The 18,932-nt window shown below is 39.0% G+C and overlaps 1 protein-coding gene across 3 annotated transcripts in view; it reads right to left on the bottom strand.

The window, feature by feature from the left end:
• Positions 1-18,932, bottom strand: part of ITPR2 (inositol 1,4,5-trisphosphate receptor type 2) — a 499,981-nt gene that overhangs the window by 242,455 nt on the left and 238,594 nt on the right. For all 3 annotated transcript variants that reach the window (XR_003519864.2, XM_027593395.2, XM_027593396.2), the window contains 2 exons: positions 16,753-16,881; positions 15,408-15,528 (listed from right to left, as the gene is read on the bottom strand). Coding sequence is in view for 2 of the 3 variants with exons in the window: in XM_027593395.2 (XP_027449196.2) it covers positions 15,408-15,528; positions 16,753-16,881 (250 nt within the window). In the remaining variant the exon portion in view is untranslated. The remainder of the gene's footprint in view (positions 1-15,407; positions 15,529-16,752; positions 16,882-18,932) is intronic.

Genomic DNA, 18,932 nt, shown 5'->3' with positions numbered 1-18,932 from the left:
AGGAATTGATAAGATAAGAAGTTGGTTGAGAAAAGAAAGAAGAGAAATTTAAAAAAAGGGGGGGAGAGAATGTGATCAGGCAGGAGACTAGAACAAAGCCATATACTAGAGATTTAGGGTATATTTTGTCTGTTAGAAGAAACTGTATCCCAAAATTTTGAAGAGAGAACAACTTATATATATATATATATATATATATATATACAAAAAATAAGGGTAACTACTATGAAGGGACAGAATATGACTCTAAAAATGAAAAATAAAAAAGATTTTTTAAAAAGGGATTGAAAAGATGTTGGATGAAAAAGCCAAAAAGAAAAAAAAAATAGAAAAAGAAGAAAAAGAAAAAATATTAACTTTGAAAGACTAAAGAATCAGAGGGAAAACGCCATGAATTCTATGTGCAGTATTCCCCTACTAGTGCTGGAGTTCTGCCGTTCTCATTGATTGGTAAACTTGGTCTTGGCTGGCTGTTCTTGCTGATCTTCTGGGGGAGGGGCCTGTTATCATGGTTTCCAAACGTCTTCACCGGAGGCGGAATTGCCCCGCCCTTGTCGGTCTGGGCTAAGTAATCTGCTTGGGTTTGCTCTCGGGAGCTTATGTTCCCTGCAAGCTTTCCATACAGTTTTGGAGGACGGGAGTGAAAATGGCGGCCTCCCAATCTCCGCCCGAAGAAGCTGAGAACTCGGGGGCCCCATTCCTCAGTGCACCCACAGAGAAAAGCAGTCAATCACTCCCGTCTCTCCAGTCTCCAGCCGCACTCCATGCTCACCTCGCCTGTGACCTACCATTTCTATCTCTGGCACACGACCCCTGTGGAGTCTCCAAACCCAGCAGATCCCTGCAGTGCGCTCCCGTGCTGCTCCTCCCAGTGGAGGAAGAGGAGTCTCCCCGGATCTGCCGCTTGTTGGGTCCCTGCTGGAGGAACAGTGGCTCGACTGTGCTGGGGATCACGGTTTATGGCAACCACGAGCTGAGAGCCTACTCCTAGGCTACATCTCTGCAGCCGGCTTCCCTGATCTGATACCTGGGAGCTCTGCCACGCTCAGGCACCCCCGGTCTTTCTGTGACCCCGAGGGTCTGGAGACCACACTGTCCCAGCAAGGGTTCCACCCCCTGCTTAGCCACTGGGGCGACGTCCCTCAGCGGAGCTGACTTCTAAAAGTCCGATTTTGTGCTCCAGGGCTCTATCACTTGCCAGAAGCGGCTGACGGAGGCCCCTCCCCCACCGTCTATCCTCCGGAATATCGCCTCTGATTCACTTCTCTGCACGTCCTACCTTCCAGAAAGTGGTCACTTTTCTGTTCAGAGAGTTGCTGCTATTCTTTTCTTAAATCTCCTGTTGAGTTTGTAGGTGTTCAGAATGGTTTGATCCCTATCCAGCTGAATTCCTGGGACTAGACGAAATTTAGGTCTCCTACTTCTCCGCCATCTTGCTCCTCCCCCGAATGATCTGATTTTTAAATTTTATTATCCTATAAAAGATTTCATTATATTTCCAAATAGATTATAAGTTTCAGAAATCATAACATAAAACCAATAATCTAGTAAGCAATAATTATAACATAGAGTGGGAGAGAAGAGGTCAAAATGAAGGCAAAATGTTAATGTTCCTTATTTTTCAGCATGGAAATATAGCTGAAATACAGCTTAGAGCTGTTAAGTCAAAACACATAAATGTAAGGATATTATTTAAAGTTATCATGATAATCCCTGGAAGACTTTTTAAAAAAAATATTTTATTTATTTTTTTGAGAGAAGAGAGAGAGAGGGGGAGAGAGGATGAGTAGGGGGAGGGGCAGAGGCGGAGGGAGAAGCTGAGCAGGGAGCCCGATGCGAGACTTCATCCAAAGATGCGGGGATCATGACCTGAGCGGAACGCAGACACTGAACCAACTGAGCCACCCAGGCGCCCCTGGAAGACTTTTTTTAATGAATGAAACTAGGAAAGGAAGAAAAGAGAGAGAGAATCCGGCTTGCTTCATATAATGAAAGGAGAGCAATGACAGTAGGCAGTATTAGTTCTGCTGGTGAAAATTCCCTGAAGTTGAAAGATACTTTAAAACTACTTTGAAAACAGATAATTTTAGCTACCAACACAAAAAGTTACCAATTTAATAAACAAGGGCTCTAGCTGAAATTTAAGGAAATAATAAAGCTGTAAGGTAACCCAAACAATCAGTTGCACTGCTGCCCAGATTTCCCCAGTGAATGTTCTCTTATATTCACTGTAAATATCCCTTTTCCAAAGCATACACTATCTCTGTTTATGTCCGTCACACACAGCGGTGGAGCAACTCCACCCCCTTTGCATCTGAAGGACAGACGGCCTCAGCACTGCCAAGCTGCACATATTTTTATAAATACTCAATCCTGCACCACGATCAAATCCTGGTGAGACTTTGATCCCTTTCTGGCTGCTTCACACATAAGCTGGGCTCGCTCTGAACACTCGAAAGTCAAACAGAAGACAATGCTGTTTGTTATATGTTATTTTCTATGCAAAGAAGAAACAAAAACATATAAACTTCAATGTTCCTCAATATATATTATAACCAAGTTTACGCTAACACTTAGAAAAAATTGAGGAGGGGATTGGGATTGATCTCCCCTTTAGGAATCAGGTACATTAGACACAACTGACCATCAACTAAGTGTTGTTGCTATGAATAGAACTGACACAAAGAAGGAGTCAATGAATATTTTTCTAATGACACCGGTGGAGATTCAGTCCAAAGGCAGGGCCTCTGTTAGTCTCGGCAGTGCAGGCTTCTAATTAGCGATCTCAGGGAGAATCATACCCATCCCAGATGTTTCTGTCACTATTCCACTAGGGCCAACAGCTCAGACAGACCAGGCTCAGGAGAATTCACTATCCCAGACTTTGTCAAAAGGGTTTTGTTTGTTTGTTTACTTTCCCCAAATTGTACTACTTTAATGGGTATTTTCTAGTCTCCTACCCTAGCACAAATTGCACATTATAAATTAACGGAGTAAAATAAAAGCTCTTTACTTTCTCCTGCCTAAGGTAAACTCCAGCCAAGGCCTAAATCACAATTTCTAAGTCATAAAAGAAAATGGACTCTGCAACTGGGGAAAAGAGAATTCAAGTTAAAATAAGACAGCTGTGGAAATAATGATAAAAATTTTTCAAGCAATTATAAAAATATCCCTTTAAAGGTATGGCATGAAATAGATTCTCTGCACCGTCAAAATATTATAAATATTAATTCAAAAGCCAAGCTGACAATGCTAATTAGCTTTCCATATATTGTTTAAAAATTAAAGCAGAAAGGAAAATTGTGACAAGGAAAAGAAAAGAATTAATTCATGATCTCACAAAAACAATAACTAGAATATTTTGCAAATGCAACCAAAAATATAATCCAAACTTAGCTTACTTTTATTAAATTAGGAAAATTCTGGTATAAATAGTACAGTATAGTGAAATGTGAACTAGGATGTATTTGGGGATTGCTGGTTGTTCCCTGCCCCTCCCAATTAAGAAAGGACTAATGAATTTACTATAGCAGTCATTCTTCTAGCCTGTAGCAATAATTCCAACTGTATGCTTTAGTGGAAAGAGTCACATTAAAGTTTAAAACATTTAAAAAACAAATGTTCCTGGGGCACCTGGGTGGCTCAGTTGTTAAGCGTCTGCCTTCGGCTCAGGTCATGATCCCAGGGTCCTGGGATCGAGCCTCACATCGGGCTCCCTGCTCGGCAGGAAGCTTGCTTCTCCCTCTCCCACTCCCCCTGCTCGTGTTCCCGCTCTCTCTGTCAAATAAATAAATGAAATCTTAAAAAAAAGTGTTCCCATTTCTCTTCTAAATTAGAATGCAATTGGGATACTACCTTGTTAAGGATGTTTTGTCAGAGAGTAAGTGTATGGAGTTCTTTCAAAAACGAATAGTAGAAAGGATGGGCTGTCATTAATGCATTTACCTTTTGTAGCGCTCTGCCTAGCGATAGCTAGTTCTCTAAAATGAGCTATATTTATTCACCAGTATTTTGATGATTTGGCTAAGCTACTAATTAGGCTTATCAATCCTGAAAATTCTCTGGATATGACTCATCTTTGTGGCGATTTTAAGATGTAATCAAAATCTATTTCTAATTATTATTCATTAAATATTGCAGATTAGGTGACATTTTTTAATTAGACAAAATCAGTGATGGTACCTGCCAGAACCAAATCTCTGAGAACACACATACTGTAGTGATAGGTGCCATGGGAAAAAATGCTTAGATAGATAAACTGACAGGTAGGGGGAAAGGCAACAGAAAGTTTCAACAGGAATTAGAAGCCCTGCTTGGTTGTCAAGTCCTACTGTGTGGGCTCATAAGAACTAGAATAGCCAGTGGTGCACAAGGAAGGGGTAACAGGGTGGGCAGTGTGGTGCCTTTTCTGTAGTATGTCACAGTATCCAGGATAAGTCTCTACCGAAGCACTAGTGTGGTTAAATGCAAAGAACACTAAAGATATGAAATGCATCTTTCCTGTGTGGCACTCCAAGTACATTCAATTAATCCCCAAATTGAATAAAGACTACAATTTTATGGGTTATGCAATAACTACTACTGGCACACCTGACTAGTCATCTGGAAAAAATAAAGCTGATTCCATACCTTCTACCTTATAACTGAATCTAGTCCAGAGAGCTCGCAATTGTAAACAGCCACACCAAAAACACAAACAAGCAGACAGAGAAACCAAAGCCATGAAAATTCTCAATGGGAATTTATAAACATCTTTTAAATCAAGGCCATTCTGAAAATGAAAGAAAACCTGTAAGCCTAATATAAAATAAATTTCTGTATGCCAAAAAAATAAAATAAAATTATATGAGCACTGGGTGTTATACGCAACTAATGAATCATTGAACACTACATCAAAAATTAATGATATACTATACAGTGGCTAACTGAACATAATAAAAAAATAAAAATAAATAAATAAAATGAAAACTGAAAATAAACAAATAAATAAAATTCAAATGACAAATGAAGAAAATTTTTCAATTGTTACTTATAGGCAAAGAGCATATTTCCTTAATAAATAAAGGGTTATTATGATTGAGAAACTGTTAAGAAAAAAAAAACCTTTAGAAAAAGTAAGCAAAGTACAAGAAGTGACAATCCACAGAAAAGGAAATGCCAATGACTCAACCATAAGGACAGATTTTTTTCCTTCACTCATAAAAAGAGAAACACATAATAATACTTTTATTTATAATGATATTTTCTGTAACAATATTTGTAAGGATATCATCTATAATGATATTTAATTACAGGATTGGCAAAGATCTAAGAATTTGATAATGACCCGTTATCAAGGAGGAAAACGCTCTCCTGCATCATTGGTGACATGTAAATTAAATGATTTCTACAGACAGCAGTGTCTGTCAAAATTAAAATACCCAGAAATTCTACTCGTAGGTATTCACCTTATTTTCCCTCATATGCAAAATGATTAGAAACAACATAAATATCCAGCAATGGGCTTAAATAAATTAGGATATAGGCACATAATAAGATACTATGCAGCCAATGAGAGGGGTAGGATATTCACGCATATATTTGTATTCATCCATTTATTTTATTCATGCAATAACTACTTATTGAGTACCTACTGAGCTCTAGGCACTATCTCAGGCTCTAAAACTTTGTAACAGATAAGCTACTTGGTACTGCTTAGTTAAGCCACTTATTCTGCTTTGTGATTTCTGTACCTGTTATATTTACTCCAGTGTACTAAAAATTTACTGAGGTCAGGAAATACAGTTTGAGATTGTACTTCCCAAACAATTAAAATAATATGTTTCAGATAACGAGGGATCATTATAAATCCAATGAATCAATGAATATGTGAAAAATATTATAAGATTTTGACCTATCTTGTAACTTATTCAGATTTAACTTTAAAAAGCAATAATGATGTTTTTAAAAACCAGAATTACAGGAGTACATTGTGTCAAACTCATCTTACAATCAACTACAACCTCCTAGGTAGATTAAAACAGATTTGTTTGTTTAACAGACACTGAATTTCTCTCCTCAAAGGGTTACTATTTTCTACATGTTCAAATTTTTTGGGAACAATTGGCTTGAAGATTGATGTTCATTATTCAAACCATTTGTAGAAGATATTTTACAGAATTTCCACTTGGAAAAAAGATTCTGTTGCCAACAAAGTACCCAACATTAATCCCCCCAAATCATTTGAAGATTATGAAACACATGGAGCAAAATTCTTTTTTAAGTGAAATAATATGGAAGTAATTTTTGGATGCTTTTTCTCAAACTACTTCTAACATGTGCTATTGTGTTTTATATAAAAGAGTAAACTGAGGAACAGGAACTGACCAAGAGCATTTAAAACTTTACATGGTCTAAATGGCCCTACCATTTCTCAAATCTCAGTGAACATCATGGTGTGCATTTATTGCAGCGGTTCCCATCCTTACTTGTTCCCAAACCAGCCTTAACTCACCTCATTGAGGGTAGAGAATGATAGACATGTGTATGCCTTACATTCCAGCTAGGCACCCCCGCAGGGAATGATATTACTGGGAATTCGCATTTATTACCACTGAAGACCCTGTATCTTCCTATCAATTTCAAATTTGACATAACTCGGGAGAAAGTGTAGCAATGGAGGTAACTATCGGTAATTTCTGCAGATACAAATCATTCAAAAGCACCTCAGCTTTTAGAAGCTTAGGAAGTTTGTTGGGATAAACCTAACACAATACCCATGGTACATTCACAGTTGATCACGGCTTCAGTTGTACTGAAGCCTTGTACTGTACTACCTTCGATAGTAGCTGATAAAAATTTCTGGAGTATTCATCAAGGAAAAAGAGACAAATGATAGGAAGCACTCTTTTTCTATAAGGACTTCCCCCAGAAGCCTTACTAACTTAATTCACTATCTCCTTACCTACTTTTTAAGTTATCTGAAAACTGTATGAATTCATTTCATGTACAGCTTAAATTAGCATCTTGATCCATATTTTGTATCTTAAAGGCATCAAACAGATAATGTTTGTTTAAACCGATCTGTGATAGTAGAGCATCACAAATGCCTGCAAGCCTGTCAGTTTAGAAGGTGCTGGCTCTGTCCCCACCTGCCTGTGTGACCTTGGGCAAACTGCTTAACCTTGCCAACCTCATATCCCCAATGTAAAATAGGGTAAGAATTGTGTCCACATCATGAAGTTTACCACACTGTCCTATACTCAATAAATACTCACTGCTCTCAGGAATGTGAGCACTAAGGAAGTGCTCTTGCTTTTTACTATATTTTGGGGGTTTTTTGTTGTTTTATTAAGATTTTATTTATTTGAGAAGGAGGGAGAACAAAGAAACTGAGGGAGAGGGAGAAGCAGACCTCCCACTGAGCAGGGAGCCCAATGTGGGGCTCGATCCCAGGACTCTGGGATCAGGACCTGAGCTGAAGGCAGACACTTAACCGATTGAGCCACCCAGGCACCCACCTTTTACTACCTTTTGTATCTAATGTACAAACCACAAAGAGAATTAGAATTAAGAATTTTTGGTGATAGATGAGTTGAGCTTATGCAGTTGAGAGCACTTTACAAATTGTAACATGTTATGTAAATGTAACTGTACAGAAGGTCCCTGAGTTACAGTGGTTTGACTTAACAATTTTTTGACTTTACAGTGGTGCAAAAGTGAAACACATTTGGTAGAAAATCGTACTTTGATTTTTGAATTTTGATCTTTTCCCTTTTCCCAAGCTAGTGATGTGCAGTAGGATCCTCCCCCAGGATGCCAGACAGTGGCAGCCAGCTGCAGCTCCCAGGCAGCCCTATGACCAGGAGGGTTCTGCGCCTGTACGTGAATACCTCAATTCGACACTTTATTAAAGAATAAAGGCTTTGTGTTAGATGATTTCTGCCTAAATGTAGGCTAATGTAAGTGTTCCGAGCACGTTCAACAAAGGGTAGGCTAAGCTATGGTGTTTGATAGGTTCGGGGTATTAAATGCGTTTTTCGACTTAGCTATTTTCAAGTTAGGAGGCGTTTGTAGGGATGCAACCCCATTGTAAGTTGAGGAAGATCTGTAATAGATATTTGCATTTACAGGAATGTGTTGACCAATTTGTGAATGCCCTGAACATTTGCTTTGTGTTCTCTTGACTTTGTTCTCTTGACTTTTGCTTAAATATGTAACCTCTTTGGGGCGCCTGGGTGGCTCAGTCGTTAAGTGTCTGTCTTCGGCTCAGGTCATGACCCTGGGATCATGGGATCAGGTCATGGTCCTGGGATCGAGCCCCACATAGGGCTCCCTGCTCTCGGCGGGAAGCCTGCTTCTCCCTCTCCCACTCCCCCTGCTGGTGTTCTTCTCTCGCTGTGTCTCTTTCTGTCAAATAAATAAATAAAATCTTTAAAAAAATATGTAGCTCTTTGTTCTCTCCAATATTATAAATTCTTACGTATTTGAATTCTGTTAAATAGTAGCACCTCTTTGTATTCTTAAAGAGTTGTTGAAACACAAAAATGTTTTTGCACCTGAGTTGTAAAACTTCAGATTAATCCCCACTCAGCAAGCCAAACTGCCAAGTTCTAGTTTATACGTTAGGGCTTCCTAGGGTAGGACTTCTCAGGTAACGCAGTACAGCATAAACTTTATACTCAGAGACATTTGGACTTTAAACCCAACTCAACTACTTATTAATTGGACAAGTACTTAACATTTCTGAGCCTAAATTTCACTATCTGCAAAATTCCTAGCCTGTGGATTACGGTCAGTCAACACTCATTAACCTGCGTAGTCAGTGTCAGACACTTCCAGGCCCTACCAGTTAGTGAATAAGGCAAAGTCCCTGCTTTTGTAGTTTACATTCTAATGGGAGAAGCAGACAACAAGAAGGAAAAATAAATAAATAGACAAACAAGATGCTTTCAAATAGTGCTATGTGCTAGGAGGGAAAAAAAATAGGATAAGGAGCAGGAAGAAGCTGGGACACTGTATATGGGATGTTCTGGAACATTTCACTGAACACTTCTATTTTGTGCATGTAACAATTGGGGGGAAGAGGATCCAGAGAGAGGAAACAGCACACACAAATGCCCTGAGATGAGAAAAAAATCTGGTGTAGATTAGAAACAGGAGGAGGGCCAGTGTGGGTGGGGCAGCAGAGGTGGGAGAGGACGAGTGAAGGAAAAGTTAGAAAAAGAAGAGGCTCAGATGCAGTCCCTATCAAAATACCATCAACTTTTTTCAAAGAAATGGAACAAAATTTGTATGGAACCTGAAAAGACCCCGAATAGCCAGAGGAATGTTGAAAAAGAAAACCAAAGCTGGTGGCATCACAATTCCAGACTTCCAGCTCTATTACAAAGCTGTCATCATCAAGACAGCATGGTACTGGCACAAAAACAGACACATAGATCAACGGAACAGAATAGAGAGCCCAGAAATGGACCCTCCACTTTATGGTCAACTCATCTTCGACAAAGCAGGAAAGAATGCCCAATGGAAAAAAGATAGTCTCTTCAACAAATGGTATTGGGAAAATTGGACAGCCACATGCAGAAGAATGAAACTGGACCATTTCCTTACACCACACAGAAAAATACACTCAAAATGGATGAAAGACCTAAATGTGAGACAGGACTCCATCAAAATCCTAGAGGAGAACACAGGCAGCAACCTCTTCGACAACCTCAGCTGCAGCACTCTTCCTAGAAACATCGCCAAAGGCAAGGGAAGCAAGGGCAAAAATGAACTATTGGGACTTAATCAAGATAAATAGCCTTTGCACAGCAAAGGAAACAGTCAACAAAACCAAAAGACAACCGACAGAATGAGAGAAGATATTTGCAAATGACATATCAGATAAAGGGCTAGTATTCAAAATCTATAAAGAACTAATCGAACTCAACACCCAAAGAATAAATAATCCAATCAAGAAATGAGCAGAAGATATGAACAGACATTTTTGCAAAGACATCCAGATGGCCATCAGACACGTGAAAAAGTGCTCCCCATTGCTCGGCATCAGGGAAATCCAAATCAAAACCTCAATGAGATACCACCTCACACCAGTCAGAATGGCTACAGTTAACAAGTCAGGAAATGACAGATGTTGGTGAGGATGCGGAGAAAGGGGAACCCTCCTACACTGTTGGTGGGGATGCAAGCTGGTGCAGCCACTCTGGAAAACAGTATGGAGGTTCCTCAAAAAGTTGAAAGTAGAGCTACTGTATGACCCAGCAATTGCACTATGGGTATTTACTGCAAAGATACAAATGTAGTGATCTGAAGGGGTACTTGTACCCCAATGTTTATAGCAGCAATGTCCACAATAGCCAAACTATGGAAAGAGCCAAGACGTCCATCAACAGATAAATGGATAAAGAAGACGGAATATTATGCAGCCATCAAAAAAAAAAAACAGAAAACAAAATCTTGCCATTTGCAACAACATAGATGGAACTAGAGAGTATTATGCTAAGCAAAATAAGTCAATCAGAGAAAGACATGTAGAAGATCATATGAATGATCTTACTGATATGAGGAATTCTTAATCTCAGGAAACAAACTGAGGGTTGCTGGAGTGGGGGGGTGGTAGGGATGGGGTGGCTGGGTGATAGACATTGGGGAGGGTATGTGCTATGGTGAGCGCTGTGAATTGTGTAAGACTGTTGAATCACAGACCTGTACCTCTGAAACAAATAATACATTATATGTTTTAAAGAAAAGAAGAAGAAGATAGCAGGAAGGGAAAAATGAAGGGGGGGAAATCGGAGGGGGAGATGAACCATGAGACACAATGGACTCTGAGAAACAAACTGAGGGTTCTAGAGGGGAGGGTGGTGGTGGGATGGGTTAGCCTGGTGATGGGTATTAAAGAGGGTACGTACTGAATGGAGCACTGGGTGTTATATGCAAACAATGAATCATGGAACACTACATCCAAAAAAAATAAATAAATAAAAGAAGAGGCTCAGATGATCAAGGACATTCTAAGCCATGGTAAGGAATACAAATTTCAAGTGCAATGGACAGTAGGTGAGTGATATGATTTGATGTACATTTTAAGATCATTCTAACTGCTATGTAGGGAATGGATGCTAGCAAGACAGGAGTGGGGGTGGGGAGTTCAGTAAGAAAATGCTTCTGTAATCCATGTCACATGATGGTGAATTTGGACAAGGGTGTCACACAAGATAAAGAAAAAGATATATTTTGGAAGTGAAGTCAGTAGAACCTGCTCTTGTGTTTAATGGGAGTGAACAAAAGAGAACAATCAAATGTGATCAGTATGGTTTTCAAAGATTACTAACTGTAAAATAGTTATTCTTTAGAGTGGGACAAAAATCTGCCTCTCGCAGCTACTCTATATTAGTTTTAACCTTATCCCTGTAAAAGAAGTCCATGATCACCTTCAAACGTTGAAAGATTCTTATGTTTTCCCTCAGACGTCTCTCCTTTGCCTAAATATTTCAAGTGTTTTCAATCGCTATTCAAGTAAGGTGGGTTTAGATCACTTTACTACTGTGGATGCTCACTTCTGAATGCCTCTTATGTTCATTATGTTTGTCTATGCACAGCAATTCATGAACGAGCAAAAAAAGAGGTGGTCTAACTATCACAAAGTGGGATTTGCTTTTCACATTCTTCATCCTAGACAATTGCTTTTTATTCACGTCTCTGTGATTCATAATCACTGTCCCTCAAAGTCTAATAGGGGAAATAAGATGAGGACTTGGGATGGGATACAATATGATCAAAGGAAGACTGTAAGAAAAGTACAAGTGGTCAAATGGGGCCAAGTTCAGCCCCAGATATGGGAGTTAAGAAGGGCTTTCATGGAGGAATTTGAATAAAAATTTCAAATAATGGGAAAGATGCTGACAGGTGGCAGTGGTGGAAACTGGAGAGAGAAAGGAAAAGAACAAGACAGAGAATGAGAAAGAACGAAACAGATAATGAGAAAGTAAGGTACAGCGTGAGCAAGGCATGGGGCATCATATCCATCCACGGTCACATGAGGTATACGGGAACCAGCGAGCAAGAAGGTCGGAAAGGTAAGGTAGGGCTGTGCTGTAGGGGCCATGAATGTGACAATGAGAAATCCATCCTCAAGAGTTTGTTAGACAAAGGGACAGGGCTGAAGGCTGGGGGCTTCCAGGAGGTTACTCTGGTAGCAGATTTCTTTAGGTGAAGAAAGACAGGAGGAGAGAACACTGAATAATTCCCACAGGGGTCCAGGAAGGAAGTGATGAGGGGATAAACAAGGCCTTTATGGAGGGGAAGGAAGGAGAGGTACAAATGCAGAGGGATAATGGTGGGGATAAAATTTCCAGAGCTTCCTAACTGCTCAAGTGGAAAGAACAAACCAGGAAGAGAGAAAACGTGCCTTCTCACAAAGATAAAACTGAAATTTTACACAAAAGCATCATTCTTCCAAACCTACCTTGAATACAGACTTGGATATAATTTTTTACTTCCTATCTATCACCCATGTCTTTAAAGCATAATAAAAAGTTACTAAACTATCCTGCTAAATCATAAGGTTTGGGCCAGTAGAGGATTGGAAGGAAATGACATCTTATAACGGAAATAAAAGATATATTTAGACTAATATAGTGTCAGTGACTATTTTAAATCCCAAAGCACAAGAAACAGCACTAAAGTGGGAAGTCAGGTGGAAAGCACAGCATGGGGTCTCCCCTGTGGCTGAAAGTTCTTCATCGCAATTTTTAAATGTTTTGAACAGGATGCCCTCTATGCTCTGTGGAGGGCCAAGTGGTGTTCCCCCCACCAGTGCATTTGCTAAATACTGAGAGAGCAAGAGGGGGGAGGACGAGATGAGCAAGAAGGAAAAGAAGGAGGTGGACGAGGGGGAGGACAGGGAGAGAAAGGAGGCAGAAGACGGGAGGCTGCCTTAAGATGTTAAAATACAGAAATGTACTTGGCAGCTAGGACAATGTATTCCTACGTAGAGGAAAAAAAGAGAAAGAACATCATCTTATTTCTTTGTTTTCCCTTGGGATTTTATCTTTTAACGGTTAGTCTATTTCCCAGATGACTTCACCCAAATAGAAATGCTGTTAGTACTCTTTCATTATAGCTTAAAAAGTATATTATTAAAATACACTAAAGCATGAACAACAGAACCAGATTCACCTCTAATTTCACCACTCGGAGATAATCAATGTTAATATTTCACTTATATCCTTCTGGACATTTTGTTATGTGTATCTTTTTAAAGTAAGAATTAGCTTCTCTTTTGTGTCCTTCTTTATTTTTGACACGATACCTATGTGGCCCCTTCCTTTATTTCTCCCCTTCTTGAAAGCTTCAGTCCTAAAGTCTGTAGGAGGAGCAGCGCAAAGTTAAGCGTCAGCCCTGGGCAAGAAGTGCACATGAGGATGAGGTGATCCAGAGCTTCTGAGTCCAAAAAGAAGTGGAAGGTGCCTGCATAGGAGGCTGCCCACAGTGGAGAATCAGAACTTGACAGGGCGAGGAGCACGTCAGCTGCTGGGGGGACAGCCTGGCACAGGGTACCAACGGTGATGTGGGGATGCATGTGGAGTGAGCCAGCAGAGTCAGAGGCCACAGCCGTGGAAAGAAGAGCCCTCAGCAGCCTGAAGGAACCTATGGGAGGTAAGGAGGATGCCTTCACAGAGGGGCACACTGCCAAGGGACACATCCTGGTGGGGTCTGGTCCCGCATGTGGTACCTAAGCCCAAGTGGGCAGTGAGGAGGGAAGATGTGTGTGGAGGAGGGTTCCCAGGCAGGTTGAAGCATTAAATTTATCAGGTATTCGAGGAGAGCCAGCATCTTCACAAAAGGAACTTTTTAAATCCAGTAAGAATAAAGCTCTTCCTTTATTAAACATTTTTATAGCCCTCAAAATAGTATTGTAACATTCTTCTCTCATGTTTTTGTTAACTTTTCTCTTAAGAATTTATTATTTTTTATTATTATTGTGAATAATGAGTTTTACACACTGTTTCTTTTTGTTACATAGGATATCTATCCAGTTTAATACTTATTTATAATTAATCACTGAGATGAATTCAGTTTCTTAGTTCTAAAATTTTTAAATTGATCCTCTTAGGTTATCTTAGGTTATTTATTCAAATTAAAGTTGAGCAGTCATTAAATCTTGTTAATATACAGTCACTTACATCAAATTGCAGATGGGGGAAAGACAAAAAAAATTTTAAATGGCCATTAATTAGTTAAATCATTGATTCATTTATCAAATATTTACTGAGCATATACTGTAGCCCTAGCCAAGCTACCTAATCTGGATAATTCTGTTTTTCTCAACTGTACAATATAAATTATCAAAGAACCTATCCAAGCATTAAATGAGACAAATCAAGCAAATTGCTTAGCAATGCACATGGCAAGTGCTCAGTAAATGTCAGCGGTGATAACAAACACTATAAACTGCCCTTCCCGGTGCTGTATTAGTTGAGAGAATGGTCAAGCTCCTCTGTTTGCTTTTTTAAGCCCAGTATTTATTTCCCTGCCTCCCCTCCAACATCTGGAGTATGGCCCTAATTAACCTGAAAGAAAGGATTTTTCAGAGGGGCGCCTGGGTGGCTCAGTCAGTTAAACATTTGCCTTTGGCTCAGGTCATGATCTCAGGGTCCTGGGATCGAGCCCCACATCGAGCCCTGCGTCGAGCCCCACACTGAGCCCCACGCAGGGAGCCCACTTCTCCCTCTCCTTCTCGTGCTCCCCCTGCTTGTGCTTTCTCTTGAATAAATAAATAAATAAGAATCCTTTGCAAGGAAGGAAGGAAGGAAGGATGTAAGGAAGGAAGGAAGGGAGTAGGAAGGAAAGAGGAACATATGAGAAACTCCCTCTAAAATCTACTAACCTTCCCTTAGCTGTAATCCCCTTGCCTTCCATTTCATTTGTAATTTCTGAAGGTTTCTATATACAATAGGCCCTTAGTAAATACTGATGGATTTCAGACCAAACTGGAGAATGAAAAAACCCTAAAAAGGTCCCCCTGCCCTCTGAAGGTGTTAGTATGTCAGGCTACTTAATGGACAAGACACTTCCATAACGAAATCTGAGATGACAACGAAACTAAACTCATCCCTGTAAAATCTTACCGAGCTGTTAAAGTGTCATGTGCAATATTACAATTAGAAATACAATTAAGAATAAATAAATAAATTTTAAAATTTTGAAAAAAGAAATACAAGAATCATCTTCCCCTCCCACAAAGTATGCCACAATGTTCAGAACTGTTTGCTGGTCATTGCTCTTCAGCTTTGGAGAAACCGTACCTGCTTTTTCTTATTAAGTTGTAAACTGGAAAGCCACTTGTATTGGCTACTAGCCAAAAGTCCAGTTTCTTTCACAAAATGTAAAAGTAAGTAAAACCCGACATTCTGACTTACCCACTTCAGCCAAAGTTCTGATACAAGACTCCACGGAGGATTTCTGTGCGGGATTTGGCCAGGTACAATTGTAAATTCTGAAGGCAGATTGCAGCAGCTGAATAAAAACTGGCTGATGTGTCTGAAAACAGAAAGTATGCAAATAGGCCATTAAAGCCATTAACTCTCCTAACATGGCATCTGTGCATTATCAAAAAGGCTCATCAAAATAAAACACAATCCAGTCTTTTTTGAGCATCAGTGCCACTGACAGAATCTCATTCAACAAATATTTATTATGTACCCACTTCGTGACAGGCACCATGCCAGACACTATAGAAAATCAATTATTTGCATTTTAACTATATACTTAATCAGAAAAAATTTGGCATTTCTTGAAGCCAATGACATGCGTTTAAATATTTTTTTAATATCTCTGGTGTGTTTCCAAGTATAAGTAGAGCAGGTGTTCTAAGTTTGTTTGTTTGACTGACTGTATGTTTTGGTTTCATATGATGTGCAAGGACAGGAGACAACAATTTTGACCTACAGAAACAATTTCATAGGGTTCTAATAATTTAAAAGTTTTCCCTAAAGAAAGTACAATTCAAAATGATATTTTTATAAGGGTAATACATGATCACTATAGAATTTTGGGGAACCACAGAAATGAAAATCACCAATAATCCTACCATGTAGAGATAATCAGTATGAACATTTTGAAGATATTTCCCTCCTGAGTTTATCTATGTATATAGGCACATATGTTCTTTACACATACAGATTTGGATGATACTCTAATGCAATTCTGGGGACCGTTTCACTTAATATTACTTCACAATCATTTTCCTTAGTCATACATATTTCTTTTAAAACATGATTTCCATTTGCTATGTAATAAGCCATCCTACAGACACACCATAATTTATTTAGCTATTCTATTTGTGGTCATTTAAGGTCGATGCCAATTTTTAAGTATTATAAATACTCGAACGAAAATCTTAGTATATAAATTCCTTCTAATTCCAGACTAATTCTTAGTATATAAATTCCTGCTAATTACTAAGGTGGAATTTATTGAGTCAAAACGCATATCCTTTGAAAGAATCATTTATTGCAACACTTGGCAAACAGCCAGTATACTGATATGAACGTTTCTGTTATGCTTGGAGGGAGAACAGGAATAATTCAATTTGAAGATGGAGCCTCTTTACTTAAAATAAAGCTTGGTAAACTCAGAAACGGCATAATAGTAAATAATATGAGAGAAAAGTGACCTTCAGTGGTGTAGGAAATGACTTCCTGACCAGATTAAAGTTTTTTCCTACTCAGTGTGACAGAGTGCTCCTGTGTTTATTTACGTTACCTGGAGGCTGGTACTGTTGTCTGAAAAGGGGGAATTAAAGAAGCCGCTCACAATGTTCATTATTGACTCAGTGACACACTTCTCCAAGAAGGTGTCTGCATGTTTCCGGTCTGTGGTTGTGTTGCAAACCTGGAGAGAAAAATTGAACAACTCAATACATTCTACCACATCTTTGAATTCTAACTCAGTACTGAAACCTTGTAAAAACTGCTCTGAAATTATTATTTATAACATTTCTTCTGCTTTTGAAAGTTGCTTTGAATAGACACATTTCTGCCAAACATCTATTAAAATTTTATCATTCTGCCATAGTTTGGTTGTCATTTCATCCTTGGAAGAATTCTTTCACAAATGCCCCCAGTCCCTTCCTCCTACTCTGCTTCTCCCTACTCTTGCACACCAACCTTCTCCCTCTGTTCTCAAACATGGCTTTGCTGGAAAACGCCCTTCCACCTTCCACTCAAGGTGAGGAAATCAAAGAGGAACAGTCATTATAAGAAAGTGGTAAATGTGATTAATGGTGGTTTATATCTCTACATATTTTCACTTATAAAACCTGGCCCAAATTGGAGGATGCAAACAGAAAATATTTGGCAAGGGAGGTAGAAAGCTACAAGAAGATAAAACTTTTTCCAACACTTCAGACCTTTTCATCCATAGCATAGATGCTCCGGGAAGCACCGAAGTGTGCCTTTGCATGCTTCCTTCCCTGAGTAGGGCTGAGCAAGAAGGGACAATACTAGCACTAAGGATAAACCAGAAAAGAATACAGGCCTGGTTTCTGCCCTGTTTTTTTATATGATTAAATGAGGCAGAAATTGGTCATTTTGTGAAACAAACCACAAATTTCCAAATATGTCAGGGTAGACAAATTGCAAAGCTAAGATACATGATTAAAAACAAATGAAAAAAAGCTGGGTAATAAAAAGAACCATGAAGATAAAAAGAAGAAGAAAAAAGTGGAAGGGAAAAGCATAGGGTGTGAGAAAACCCCAAAAAACTGGGGCAGAGTAACAACGTTTAAATATTCACAGTGATGGTGGGGAAATATGGTGGCCAGATGTTCCAGATGTTCATAGACAATCCAAATTTCTACATCATTTCTTTTTCTTTTCAGGAAGGTGATTCATCAAAAAGAATAAGTAACTATAATTTAATTTGATATTGCTTTAAAAACCTTTCACACAAATAAGTTCACAAAAGAGAAAAATTCCCTTCTCAAATGCGTGTCCCAATGTTTTGGTTGGGGAAATAACAGTATTTGCCAAATACAGGTAAAAGAAAGAGTACGGGGATTGCTTTGCTTTGCTCCTAAATCACTTCCCATCAGGGCTCTTCATTTTTTCCTCGTCTATTAAGTGACACCTCCCTGACAGGGTTGTATGAGAACTAATCTCACAGTTATTGCAGGGAACAGTGCAATTAAAGGAAATAAATGATGTCAAATTATGCAATCTTTTAGCCAGCATTCAAGCAGGTAACATAATGCCTGGCATATACAACATGTTCAATTAATGTTTGGGACATGAATGAATCAATTCATTTAAAAAAAATGAAAGAATAAGAAAGAACAGAAGGACTCTTATATTGTTTCACGTTCACTCTGGGTTAGGCTATATTTGTGGAACAACGACACTAAAACTGAGTGTGGTCCCAGCACTAATATAAAATTAGTTTTCCCATGATAGATATGACATAGGATTTATTTCGTTTAGTATTTTTCCAGCACTGGCTTTGATACTGAAATTTTCTGATTCACAGGATAAAAATATGTTAAAGTTGAAGAGGTAGCCGACCAAATCTACCATAACGAGCCCGAATAAGCTTCTTCCTCATCCAGTGACATTTCACACAACTGGGGTGGGGGGGGGGCTCTGCCGAGCTATTGCAGTACCACACTGAATTACCTGCAACTGGACATTTGCTAAAGAACCACTCAGAAATTTGCTTTTGTCATTGGATTAGTAAAAGTAATCTATCTCTAGATAAAGACTTTCCTCAAAATCCTGGGTTTACAAAGCAATGTGGAACCTATTCCTCAATACATTTGAACAAGAAATTTTAACAATTTTTCAAGATATTTTTTCTGCCCCATATGAATGATAATATTTTTGTACCTTCAGAAACTTGCATCCTACATTGCAGTATCATGGATAGGCAAGAGATGTAAGAAGCCACTT

Source organism: Zalophus californianus, chromosome 9, assembly GCF_009762305.2.
Source record: "Zalophus californianus isolate mZalCal1 chromosome 9, mZalCal1.pri.v2, whole genome shotgun sequence".
Taxonomy (NCBI): Eukaryota; Metazoa; Chordata; class Mammalia; order Carnivora; family Otariidae; genus Zalophus; species Zalophus californianus.
Note: the sequence above shows the minus strand (reverse complement) of the source record. Positions and strands in the feature narration are given on the sequence as shown.